Raw genomic sequence first — 12,471 nt, 5'->3', positions numbered from 1 at the left:
ATGGAGACCTGCTACCACACCATTTGACATACCAAATGTTGGTCATAAGACAGAATTGGGCTAGTAGCGTAATTTTTTGTCTTACACTCTCTGTTTTCGCCAAATCTTTATTTACAACTACAGTTACATAAAAGAGCTTGAGCCATGACTGTGTTTTTGGATGCTCCACAACATGCCCAGTGGCTAAGATTGAATTCTTTTTCATGATTCATTTTTCTGCTGTTCTCAGGCAGCTATTTCTTCACTTGAAAACGGTTCAGGTGTCCATTCTTGCCACTTTAGAGATATTTTTTTCATCAATTGCAACCTTTTCAGCGAAGCCCAGAGACACCCTAGCTTTTCATCAGGAGACATGGACAGAGGTACCACTTCACTGAACTGCAGCCAGTAAAGGGACAGAGCTTGAATTACCACAGGCAAACACTTTGTCTGTGGGTGAGTGATCTTGCAGTAAGCTTAAAATTACTTTTCCTCTACTCCTGTCAGCCGTCCTGGGATGGTTGGTTTAGAGTTTTCTCTAAAATATAACACTGGGTAGAGATTCAGCATGACATACCATCATACTTTATTTCAATCTGGACCCATTTCTGTTTTTAATCACACCCCATTGTGTTACGTATGTGAGTGAATTTCTGCAAGTACTGGAACTTTGACAAGGTATAGACTAATGCATCTTGTCAATGCTGATATTCCAGTCCATTCTTTTACACTGTGTTTTTTTAATTTAAATGAAAAAAATAATTTCAAAATCAAGATGAAGGCTGTGTCTTAGGATTAAAGTTTGAACAGGCTCTGCTGGGTTTTGGGTTTTTTGTCCAGTGAGCCATAGAAGAGGCTAAACTGATATTAAAATGATTTGGGATCTTAAGGAACAATAAATAAACAATATGTCATCTTAATGCTCTTACATATTTTTGAAGAGAAATTATTACTAATGTGTTAGTATTAGTTCTCCTATTGCCTGATTGAGGAGTTTATAACATTATGGTGAGATGACAGGCTGCTAGTTACTTCATTCCCAGTGAAATATAGCCTGATATTCAAAACCAGAGGCCTGTGTTTGCCAGGTCTTGCTCTATAGGAGAGATCCTAATCTCAGTAAGATAAACTGCTTAAATAAAAGTTGATGAAAGAATAGTCCAAAGACTGGATTATGCTCTAACAGTTTTACAGTGCTTTGCTGCAGCACAATTCTGTGCTTGTGTCCTTAGGGAAGTCTAAACTATTCAGTGTTTACAGAATTGTATTAATCTTGATTTTTACCAAGTTAATTTCTGTTCAGTATTTGTATATTCATTTTTATTTTGTACCAGGAAGGAATTATGGGGAAAGGGTTAAGAGCGTGCTTGCTCTTCATCTGTTTTAAATCCATAAATGTGAGCCCCTGTGCTGTTTCTAGGTTTCAGATTACAGTCTGTGATTTATAGGGAAAGGCTGTTCTCCACAAGTTGAAATCCCATGTGTTTCCCCACCATTGTAAAATAACAAATCCTGGAGAATGCCTCCAGTTGCAAAAATTGCAGTTTTGAACTACATTTGTAGCTGCCTTTTTTCCCCTGTAGTGATGGCTTTGACAAGGAAAGTGAAGTCCCCTTGTCCTAATGCCATCTTCCACCGTTTGCCGTGCTTTCCACTGCAGCTTACACAAACCACAGCAACACCCTCGTGTTTATTTTTGGAGACTACACCCACTAAAAAGTGCAGCTGTGAGAGCACGCTTCCATCACTGTGCATAAGTAACATCCAGCCCCTGCGGAGATGGCAGGCCAGGAGCCAGGGTGACCTAGGAGTCCATCAGTCCCTTCTGTTGGCCCATGGTGAAAACGAGAGCAGAGTTTGGCTTCATGTTTTCCAGTGGATTTTTCTGACAGTGGTGGGGGGTTTGGATACAGTTTGATTTCAGGATTCAGTGCTTAGAAAAAGATCTTCACAGCAGCACCTTCCACCTTCTCCTCATTACCGAGGAGCAGGAGAATTTGCCAATCACCTCTGTAATAAAAAAAAACCATCAAAAGTGTTAGGACTTCTGAAATAGTATCATCACTGATTTTGGTAATTATTTAAATATTGCTATTCACATCAATGGCCTTTTCCTTTTCCTGCTGTAATTCCTGTCTCTACAACAGGGAACCTGCTTCATTTTTTCAGTCACGACAGTGCAATGACTTTTGTGTGTGTTGAACAGCTGAGATTCTCTCTCAGCTTTGCCTGGGTAGAGTAGTTGAATTTGTGAAGATGTATGAGTGACTCTAACCACTTGTCTGTGGTTGTTTTTACAAATAAGAGACAATGGTTTTACATCTATTCACCATTATTGAAAATATATGTATCACTGAGATGTGGGAAAAAACTGAAAGTCATTGTGTGAGGTTTAAATAATGCAATATTGCTTTGACCTTTCATGGATCCCTATGATCTGTGTCAGTAGCTGACCCAATGAAAGCTTATTTCTTTTGTCTCAAAACAAAAGGTTAAATGGGATGACAGCAGTAGTACCACAAGATGAGTCTTAATTAAGATGTGAGATACAGCATATGTTAAATTAGCACGTGTTTTGTAGACTAGAAGGAAATAATTGATAATAGAAACAAATAGTTGAGAAATCTCAATGGGTTACATAATTTTGATGCTTTTACATGTGATATTCAGCATTAGATATTTTTGTGTAGAGGTTATATCTGAGGTGCATTCTGAGCAATGCAATTTAAACCAAATAGAAAAGTCAAACTCAACCTTGAGTTTGCAGGGGCCTTGTAGCTCCCTACAATGAGCACAGTAAAAAGCTACTGTGTAGTGTGAGCAACTTCTCGAGCATAATGAAGAAGTGTAACATCAGCCAGTTAAATATTCAAAGGTTATTGTAAGTTGAATGGGCAAACAATAGAGAGGCAAGTAGCCAGAGGAAATATGGTTATTTCTTCCTAGTGCCTCTGAATGTAGCCCTGCAATTCCTTGTATAATTCAGTGCCATAAATGAAAAGCTCTGCAAAAAAAATATTATTTTTAATCTGAAAAGATGGCTTTTAACCAGAGGAGGCAAAATAATAATGCCCGTGGCTTCCTGTGTGTGCTGAACAAAAAGCTCTGTTGTGTTCTGAATTCAGCTTCTTTAGAAAAGGAGTTTAATGTGTCAGACTGCATCTGTAAGAGTGCTGCACATTATTATTTACTTATCTGTGATCTCATTTGTGTCTCGCTACTTTCAAATTGCTTGGCCTTGAAACCGTGTGAAAAAGCAACAGCCTTCTAACTCAATAAGATGCAGAGAGTGAAGAGCTGAATAAAGGTTCTCTGTGATTTGATATGGACATCAACATCAAGTGGTATTTGATGATGACATCACCAAAGCTGCAAAACAATAATTGATACTGACAAAATGGGAACTGGCTTGTATATTTTCTTCTTTCTTTATGCGGCTTTTTGGTCCCATCCAAAGATAATTTTGTCTTCCTATTTTTGTCCCATGTTCTTTGTGCAGCTCTTCATGTCCTAGTAATAGACATAAGTTAAAATGGAATTGTGAAAATATACAGCAAAGATGATATAGGATGTACAAGAAATCTTTTGCTACTGCCTGATTTCCATACAAATTATCCTTGTAAGGATTGTGTTCTTAGCTACCATCACTGTGGGCAGACCACAGAGGAAATATCTGTTGCCACTTCCATTTGCCCCAGCATGCCATTAATTCTGAAAATCTACACCTGATCTTCATTCCAGCTTCAGCAATTTATTTTGGTTCTAGACATACAGCGAGTTGGGCCATTTCCCCCAAGGAAAGTTAAACAAATTTAAGTGTCACACTCCAAAATCCTATGCTGTTTAGCTATTCTGGATTCTCTTAGGTCTAGTTGGAAAGCATTTTCTGGGTTTTTTGGGTTTTTTCCTTGTTTAAAACATCAAAATCCCCCCAAAAGATATGTTATTTCTTAAACTTGTTCTTCTTTGTATGTCTGATAAAAATCTGCAAGCTAAATCAAGCTGAATCAGAACATATACAGTGCTCTCCACTTATCTGTTGAGAAAAGAAGATTGCTATAACTACATGAAAGGATTTCTCTGTTAAACTCATGGCTTTTGAGAAGGGAGACATGAAAGCTGCTGTAGAATAAAATACAAATCCATTAAAAGATGACTGTGGTTTTAAAATTACGTATTTTAAATAAAAAAGATCAACCACATATAGTTGGGAAATTACATAGTGGGGGAAGAAGAGTACAAATGTTAATTCAACTTAAGCTAATTCCCCATGGGCTAATGTTCACAATTAGTAAATAATCAAATTGTTTACTGGCTGAAGGCTGCACCAAAAGCCTGAATTTGACATTTCTCCTGCAGAGCAATTTTTTAAATTTAGAATCACTAATACTCCTAGGGAAGTCAGCCCCTGCATTCCCCTAGGTTGGGAACAGAAATTACATGATAAGACATGCATTTAAGCCAGAGAAACTTTTATTTTTGAACTTAAACCCTTGAAACATACTTTTATCTAGAAATTATTCCTCAAATGTCTTCATAGAAATAATTAGCTATTGTTGTTGAATTATTCAGTGCTTAGATGAACAAATTCATTTGATGAAACGTTACCCGTTCATAACTAATTTACAAGCATGAACAGGAGTTCAGCAGATGTAGATCTTTCATAAACAGATTGTTTGACAGTAATTACTAAAATTCCTTTGAATGCTGAGACCAAAGAAATTTTAAAAATCTAGCTTACCTTCTATTTGTGATTCTTCTTGTTCTATGGGTATCTATTGTCTCTGTAGTTCAGTTGCATTTAAACCTGTGAAGATGCTGGTAGGGAGGACCACAGTGGGATAGATAAATTAATCCAAATTTGATTTGTCTTGTCACTAGTTTCTAACTTTGCTTACACTGAAAATGGTATGGGAACATTTAGTAAATTCCAGTACATGAAGGGAGCCTACAGGAAAGATGTAGAGAGACTATTTACAAGGACAAGTAATGACAGAATAAGGGCAAATGGCTACAAACTAAGAGAGTGGGTTTAGATGAGGTATGAGGAAGAAATTCTTTTCTGTGAAGGTGGTGAGGCACTGGAAGAGGCTGCCCAGAGAAGTTGTGGATGCCCCACCCCTGAAAGTGTTTAAGGGCAGATTGGAAGGAGCTCTGAGAAACCTGGTCTAGAGGAAGGTGTCACACACAGCAGGGGGCTGTAATGAGATGATCTTTAATGTTCCTTTCAACCCAAACCATTCTGTGATCGTGTGTAAACTAAGCCCATTTAATTAAACCTCAGATTTGTAACTGTTTTGCTCTTCAAATGTTTTGCTCTTCTTGCTCATACTTTTCTAGCACTTCTGGGCAGCTTTTAGTGGTTTATCCTTAAGATAGTTTTTGCAAATCACTTCTGGGCCAGGCTATGTGTGGAGAGCCCCCACTAAACTGATCGTAATGATGGCAAACAACAATGGCTGAGCTAGTGACAAATGAAAGAAGAAACTGTGAGAAATTGGTTATTTTCAATATTGGAAATGATCAGTGATTCTGATTTTATCCCTGGGTACAGTGATCAAGTATTTCCTGTTTCAGAATACACAGCAATGCAACCTAATCTCTTCTAATTTTCAGCATCTAAAATGTAACTCAGTGCAGGGAAATTCCCATCAACTGGGAATAGGCAGAGAATGACAGAATAAGCTTGAGCCACAGCAAATTCTATACCTAAAGTGCCTGGAGGACTAAGGTTGGAAGATTTCATTAGACTTAAATGCACTAATGAAATGGCTTAATGTAGTTACTCTGAATCTCATCCACCAGATTCTGTGACAAGGAATGTTCTTCAGTGCCTGAATGGAAGAAAATACTTCAGTTCACATGCACAACACATGATTAAAAACCGATGCATTAAAGATAAAGCTCAAATCTAAATAATGATTACTGCCAAAAGCTTCAGGCCAACCAAACTCAGTCTTCTTTCTTACTACTTTACCCTGTCCCAAGACAGAAATTTAAGATGACTGCAGAGAATTCAAATAGGTTTTCATAACTGAGCCTGACTTCAAACCAGTGTGAGGTTTACAGAAAAATGGGAATTTTGTTAAAGATGTTATAAATCTGTGTCTCTCTCCAAGTGAGTTTTTGTTCTTGTTAAGCTCATTCTGAATAGATAGTGCTGACCTTTTAGCTCTGATTCTATCGGTGTCTATGTATGCTGTGCATTACAGCCTTGATAATGAAATGTTCTGCACATGAACAAAAAAGCAAGTGTTTTAAATAAGAAATTAGCACCACCTTTCCTCTGCCCTGTTGCTTTAATATTTCTGTTAACACTAAACCAATATGTAGAACACCTTCCTGAGTTGAAAAGGGGAACAAACTTCTAATGGAATTACTAAGGGTTTATATGAAGTTTAGCAGCTTTGTAAGGACAATAAATAATTCCAATTAATAATGGCTTTTCCTTTCTGATTCTTTATCAAAATAACTTTGTTTCAGAATGGGGTTTAATCTTGTGAAGTTTAATCTAAAAAAAAAAGTTTTTATATTTCTTGAATCATAGAGCAACTGAGCCATGCACCTGCTTAGCTCCTTTTTCATAAAGCCACACAGTTCTTGCAAATAAAAAGTTCTAGCTTTTGTCCCAGAGCATTCTTCTGGAGTGGCCCTGCATATCCCCTGGCAGGAAGAAGGCAGGTGGGTGCTGACTAAACAAGGACATTTACTGTAGCTGTCAGTGGGTTGTGGGACTGGGTAATGAGCCACAGGTTCAGAAACCTACTGAGGTTTTGGCTGATTGTGTTGGGGATAATGAACAATATGTTCAAAATGTACAAACATATGTTCAAATGTACAAAAGTCTGAGAGCATTTATTAATGTATAACAACTTTCCAACCAATGGGAATGCTGGTTGAATTGCATAAAGTACTTCATCATGCTTGTTTCCCAATTTAAGGGAAATTCCAGTTCAGATTTGAGGAAGAGATCAGGTTTCCTCCAAGTGACTGGTTGTAGGTTAAGTATATTAAAAACTAAAGGAGGTAGGGAAGATGAAGGATTTCTAGTCATTTAATTATGCCAGGCTTTCCTTTTTGATGTGGGTGCTGCTCAATCCACTGTATTTTGTTGCCAGTTTTTTATAATCCTCATTTCTTATGCTTTGTATAGTGCCTGCATCCACAACAGGTTGTTTTTCAGCGCACATATAAAACAGACCTAATTTATACCTGCAAATAATGTAGGTTCGTATGAATCTGTTTGCCCTAGGATGCTCTTCTGTTGTTGAATTCCTACATCCTTCTTCATCCTTCTGAATTCTGAAGGTTTATAACAATGTTGTGGATTCCTTGGTGGCTTTAGGACCTAATTCTGTGAGTTTAAGTCCATGAGAAATGTCACATATCATGTGGTGTATTCAAGGTGATCTTGATGTCCCGTTCATATTGAGAAAGAAAATTACTGGTAGCCAGTGAAAGCTATTGGCAGTTTTTCTTCAGAAAGGGTGCAGGTTGAGAAGTTATCCAGTATCAGAAATAATAACCTTTAGCTTGATTTTAATGGCATTCTGTGTATATTGCTTTTTAAGGTAACATGCTGCAGGTTATTAGAATCAAACAGTGCTTGGCAAGTTCCTTCATGTGTCAGTTACGATATTAATGGGTATGGTGACAATGAGGCTCAAAGCCTGATAAACGCTCAGGAGAGGAAAATAGATTTGTTGCCAAAAGGGCAAAAGGCCGGCTGACCCTGTTGCTAATGCACTTATCCAACAAGCTTTCCCCCAAAGTCAGGCAAAACTAAACATCTCGAAATGAGGGATTGCAGTTGCCGGAGAGCTTAGCTGACACAGCATCACTGCAGCAGAATGGCTCTCTGGAGTACCCCAGCAGTCCCTGAAAGCCCCTTCTACGCTGCCATCAGAGACTCACTGTGCACAGCACTGCCTCTCCAAAGGGGGTCTCCCCCCAGCTGTGGGGATGGACACACCAGGAAGGTGAGGTGCTGTGCCCTGGCAGCACACTCAGGTGAGGTCATTTCCAGCCACACTCCTAAAAAAAAGAAGTATTCCCAGAAGTGAGGGCGGTAATGCATTGAGTACCTCTCTGACGTCTAAGCGTGCTCCATGTGCCCAGAGGCTGCAGACAGCCCCTCTGTAACCAGAATTCAGAGATGTCACAAGGGGCTGAACAAACAAATATCACCAGTTAATGGTTAAGCTCTCAATTTACTAAAGCGTTTGTTACCAGTTTGCCAAAGAGATCAAACAACCGTGAATCATAACCTTGGCTACTAATTAAATCCTTTATTCCCTTCTCTCATCGCAGAAGCATTTAATCTTGGGGAATCAGGACAGCCTGTTGTGCAGACTCACATTTTACAGCATAAGCAGAAACAAGCTTACTGTAAGGCTTCCTACTGGAGCTGGAAGTGGAAAGGATTAAAATGAGAATATTAACTTTCCCTCCTGGCATGGTAGTTCATGTTAGCACTGAAAAATGATTGACGCTGAATAGCTGCATTGGAAAATCATTTTGGTTATGTAGCTTTGTTATTTCACTGAATGGCAAATACCATTTTTATTATCTGCCTGCCTTGCTTATAGATGGGACTTGTCCTCTAGATAGAGAATGAGGGATTTGGTGTGCTCTACTGGTGACTGGCTGTCCCAAAGAAAAATGTTTTACTCAGAAATAATGGACTGTGAAGAACACCCTAGAGGAAATGAGGCATAAACCAAAGCACTACAGGCAGTTTTATGGCAATTCAAATATATTTCTATTTGTCAAAAGATGTTTTTGTGTGCTTTTATGTATAGGATGTATAGCTGCATGATATCATACCTTTGATATTTACTAGAAAATTAAACAGTGTTTACCTTTTTGGCTCCCATCTCTGTGACGCAGTACTTAAAAGCCCAAACACTTTATTTCCTTTGGGTTTGGAGGAAGTCATCCAAGCCCTTAGCAGCAGAACGATGCAGCGCAGGCTCACAGAACAGGGGTACCCTGAACTAGCATTAGGCTGACTGTCCACTGGGAACTGATCCAAACACACAGCCCTTCCAGTCAGGAGAAGAAAATGTCCATTTTTGTAACTCAAACCGTGATGTTGCACTCAGATCTGTGGGAACAGAGCCCTGAAGACAGTGTCTCTAAGAGACCTCAGGAAAGTGTTAAGAGGGGAAAAGCTTCCTGTGCAGATCCAACTGCAGGTTTTGTGCTAAACTATTGAGGTACAGATGATTTCTATAAATACACTTAGGGTTAGCTATCTGTAGACCTGAGGTGAAAAGCTGTATGTTACTAGCTTAAAAAGCAATGCATTTTGTACTATTTCTGAAGAAAGCAATCTTTTCTGTCACTGATAAATCTGAACAATTTCTATAACAGAAGGAATCCACCTGACAGGCAATAGCCAGAAGTAGGAAAGGATGGCTTTTATTTTGGTTCTGCATTTGGCTTTGCAGAATGCTGTTTTCCTACTAAAAAATAGGAGTTTTCAGAAGGGGAACACCCCAGCTACACCTTTTCAGAGGACAGACATCCACCATTCGCACTTGCACATGGAGAACTTTTGCTGGGGTAGAGCTATCCTGAGGAAACACCTCAATAGTCACTAAAATTCCAGGTTATATTTAGCTGAAGAGGTTTGGGTGAATTCCAGGTTATATTTAGCTGAAGAGGTTTGGGTGATACCATGCTATAACATACTAAAGCCCCAAACTTGCACAAACTTTTATAGAATTGAGTATGACTTCTCCATGCCTTAGTGAGTATTAATGCTGTCATTTTCTGTACAGACAGAGAGCACTGCAAGGTGACAGCTCAACATGCCAGTCTATCAGTATTACTAATAATAAGTTTATAAAGATGAAACATCTGGAACACCTTTTAGATATGCTCCCCAAAGCCATCACTAGAAGTCTGTTTGGGATGAGAGTTAGAAGCACTAGATTTTCATACAGTTAAAAAGGAAATAAAGATGATGCTGTAATGTCATTCAAGTGCATCTTGGTAAGAGTAATAGAATGAACAATCTGAGTAATTAACTTAATGTTTGATGGTATATTTTAATGTTAAGAAGGAAAATGCATCACTTTTGCAAGCTTTGAAAAATTTGAAATAACTGCTGGTTTTAAGGCACTGTTTGAAATATAATGTCAGGTTCTATGAACATCTGTCATGTAAAAGCACAATGAGCAAATTATTTTCTTTTTATTCTGTTGTCAGATCATATGTGTATGCACAAAGAGGGGTATATATGTTTTTTAAAGACCTGTCAGATTATTTTGTCATTATATTAAGTTACAGTTCAATTTGTGGATAAATATGTATGTAGCTGTTACATCCAGCAACCACAAGATCATTTGGATTATTTAGCAGTCAACAAATCAAAAATATTTCAAGTATTTTTTATTTAAATAATTCTTTGGGGAATAAAATCATGTAAGTGAAGAAACATGCACAGAAATTGTGGTGTGAACACCTCAAAAAACCCAAATAAACCCAAAAAATCCTAAAAACCGAAGTGACTGTTTGAAAGCTGTTCCTGGCTGGATATGCAGGAGCTTGAGAGTTTGGGGGATTTTTGTGGAAATGAAACTGGGAGGGATGCATGGAGGTTTGCTTAGAAAACAGAAGGAGGTTATGTGGACACCTCTTTTAGCTGTGAAATGGGTGCAAACCTAGCGTGGGTCAGATAAGGCCCTGTATTTCCAGAGCCTTCTTGAAAGGTGAGGAAGGTCAGCAGAATGGTGTGCTGTGCTGCCAGGCTGGATCACAGCTACTTACACTGCACATGGAGGTGCTGGTGAAGGATTTTCTGCAGGCTGCTGTATTTGCTGTCTGGTTGGAGATGCTCCTTCCCAGCCTCACCCTCCTCGTTCTCCCCACAGGCTGCGGGAACACCACCGCGCTGCCATCAAGGTGATTCGGAGGATGCAGTATTTTGTGGCAAAAAAAAAGTTCCAGGTGAGTTGTGAATAGAAAGCTCCTTTTCTAAATAAACCCTTTTATTCTCCTGATTCATTGTCTCTTTTAGAAACTTAAGAGAGACTAACACAGTTCATTTCAGTAATGGTGATCTACACCCACTATTCTCTCCCTCCTTCAATAGGGTAGTTGTTTTGCAGCAGGTTAGTCAACTATGGATGCACTGGAAGTAGGCTAAACTCCTGAAATGCAGTCTGAATTAAAATGTTATTTTCTGCTAATGGACTTGACCCTTAGCCCTCTGTTATCGCTGTCTCTTTCTGGCAGTGCAAACATTCTCATATGTCTCCATTAATTCTGGGCTGTGTGCTGCTTTCATGCCGAGTCAGTAGGATTAGAGATTAAAATACTACCTCAGCCTTGTTTCTGTCCCTTACTCAATGATAATGAAGCTCTGATAAGAAACTAAGGTGGAAATTTCTTAGTGTATGGGAAGGTTTCTCATTTCTTCTCCTTTCTCCCCTCTGCATAGTAGGAGACCTCCTTCCCAGTCACTGAGATACTGATTCTCTTTCCTCCTCTGGCCCTCACTGATACATTTCCCACCTGCCATTCCACTTGCTGTGGTCTCGTGATGCCATAAGCATTTAACAGTAGCTAATTAACCATTTTTCCTGGTCTGAATAAAAAATTATGATTGCAAATTTTCAAAAAGTCAATTTCATTAATCCAGCAAAAACACATGTCAACAGCCTTCAGCCTGATTTAAACCAGGTGAATATAGGTAATAAATATATTACATTACTTTAAATTAATTCTTAAGGATTAATATCCAGAGAACAGGCTTCATAGCTGAAAACACAAAGGATGAGAGGGGCTTAACTGCCTACATCCATTTTCATACATGACCTAGCTACTACTGCTTCCAATAAACCAGAAGGTTATCCAACCTTTAATCTAAACCCTCCAAAAAGGAAGAACGTCTTTTCTCCTTCAAATTTGAAGTCTACAAAATTTACAATCAAAAAGATGATGATGATGATGATGATGATGATGATGATGATGATGATGATGACGACGATGATGATGAGGATGACTAGAAGTCCAATATGTCTGTAAGGCAAAGTTTGCTGCTACTACAAACCCACAATTCTGATTTCCTTGTAAAATTCAGAAGCACTGCCTGAATTCTTTAGCAAATTTCTACTTTGAATATTTTCACTTTTACTAAAATTCTTGAGCTAATGTATGGCTAAGTCACCTGAGCTTGTCAGAAAATTGCTTTAGTTACGTATAATGTATTCAGACTGTTACCATTTAGGCTGAAATGTCCCATGTCCAGAGTTTTCTTGAAGAGAGTGCTTTCAAAAAGTTCGTGCTAGCACATTTCACCTTTTATTATCATTATTAGAATAAAATCAAGAAAGCCACAGTGTCTCAACTACTTGAAGATAATATTTATAGTCATTTTGTTGAGAAGTTTCTTAGCATTTGCTGGTCAGCACTTGAAACTTGGCAGGGGATGTGGCCCAATCCAGTGATGTGTCTGCTACTGTTGTGTGAATAATTGCCTAA

The 12,471-nt window shown here is 38.5% G+C and overlaps 1 protein-coding gene across 6 annotated transcripts in view; it reads left to right on the top strand.

The window, feature by feature from the left end:
- KCNQ1 (potassium voltage-gated channel subfamily Q member 1) overlaps nucleotides 1–12,471 on the top strand; it is a 330,957-nt gene that overhangs the window by 212,295 nt on the left and 106,191 nt on the right. For all 6 annotated transcript variants that reach the window (XM_086892640.1, XM_086892638.1, XM_086892636.1 and 3 more), the window contains one exon: nucleotides 10,860–10,935. In XM_086892640.1, the coding sequence (XP_086748766.1) occupies nucleotides 10,860–10,935 (76 nt within the window). The remainder of the gene's footprint in view (nucleotides 1–10,859; nucleotides 10,936–12,471) is intronic.

Source organism: Cyanistes caeruleus, chromosome 6 (assembly GCF_971803275.1).
Source record: "Cyanistes caeruleus chromosome 6, bCyaCae1.hap1.1, whole genome shotgun sequence".
Lineage (NCBI taxonomy): Eukaryota > Metazoa > Chordata > Aves > Passeriformes > Paridae > Cyanistes > Cyanistes caeruleus.
Note: the sequence above shows the minus strand (reverse complement) of the source record. Positions and strands in the feature narration are given on the sequence as shown.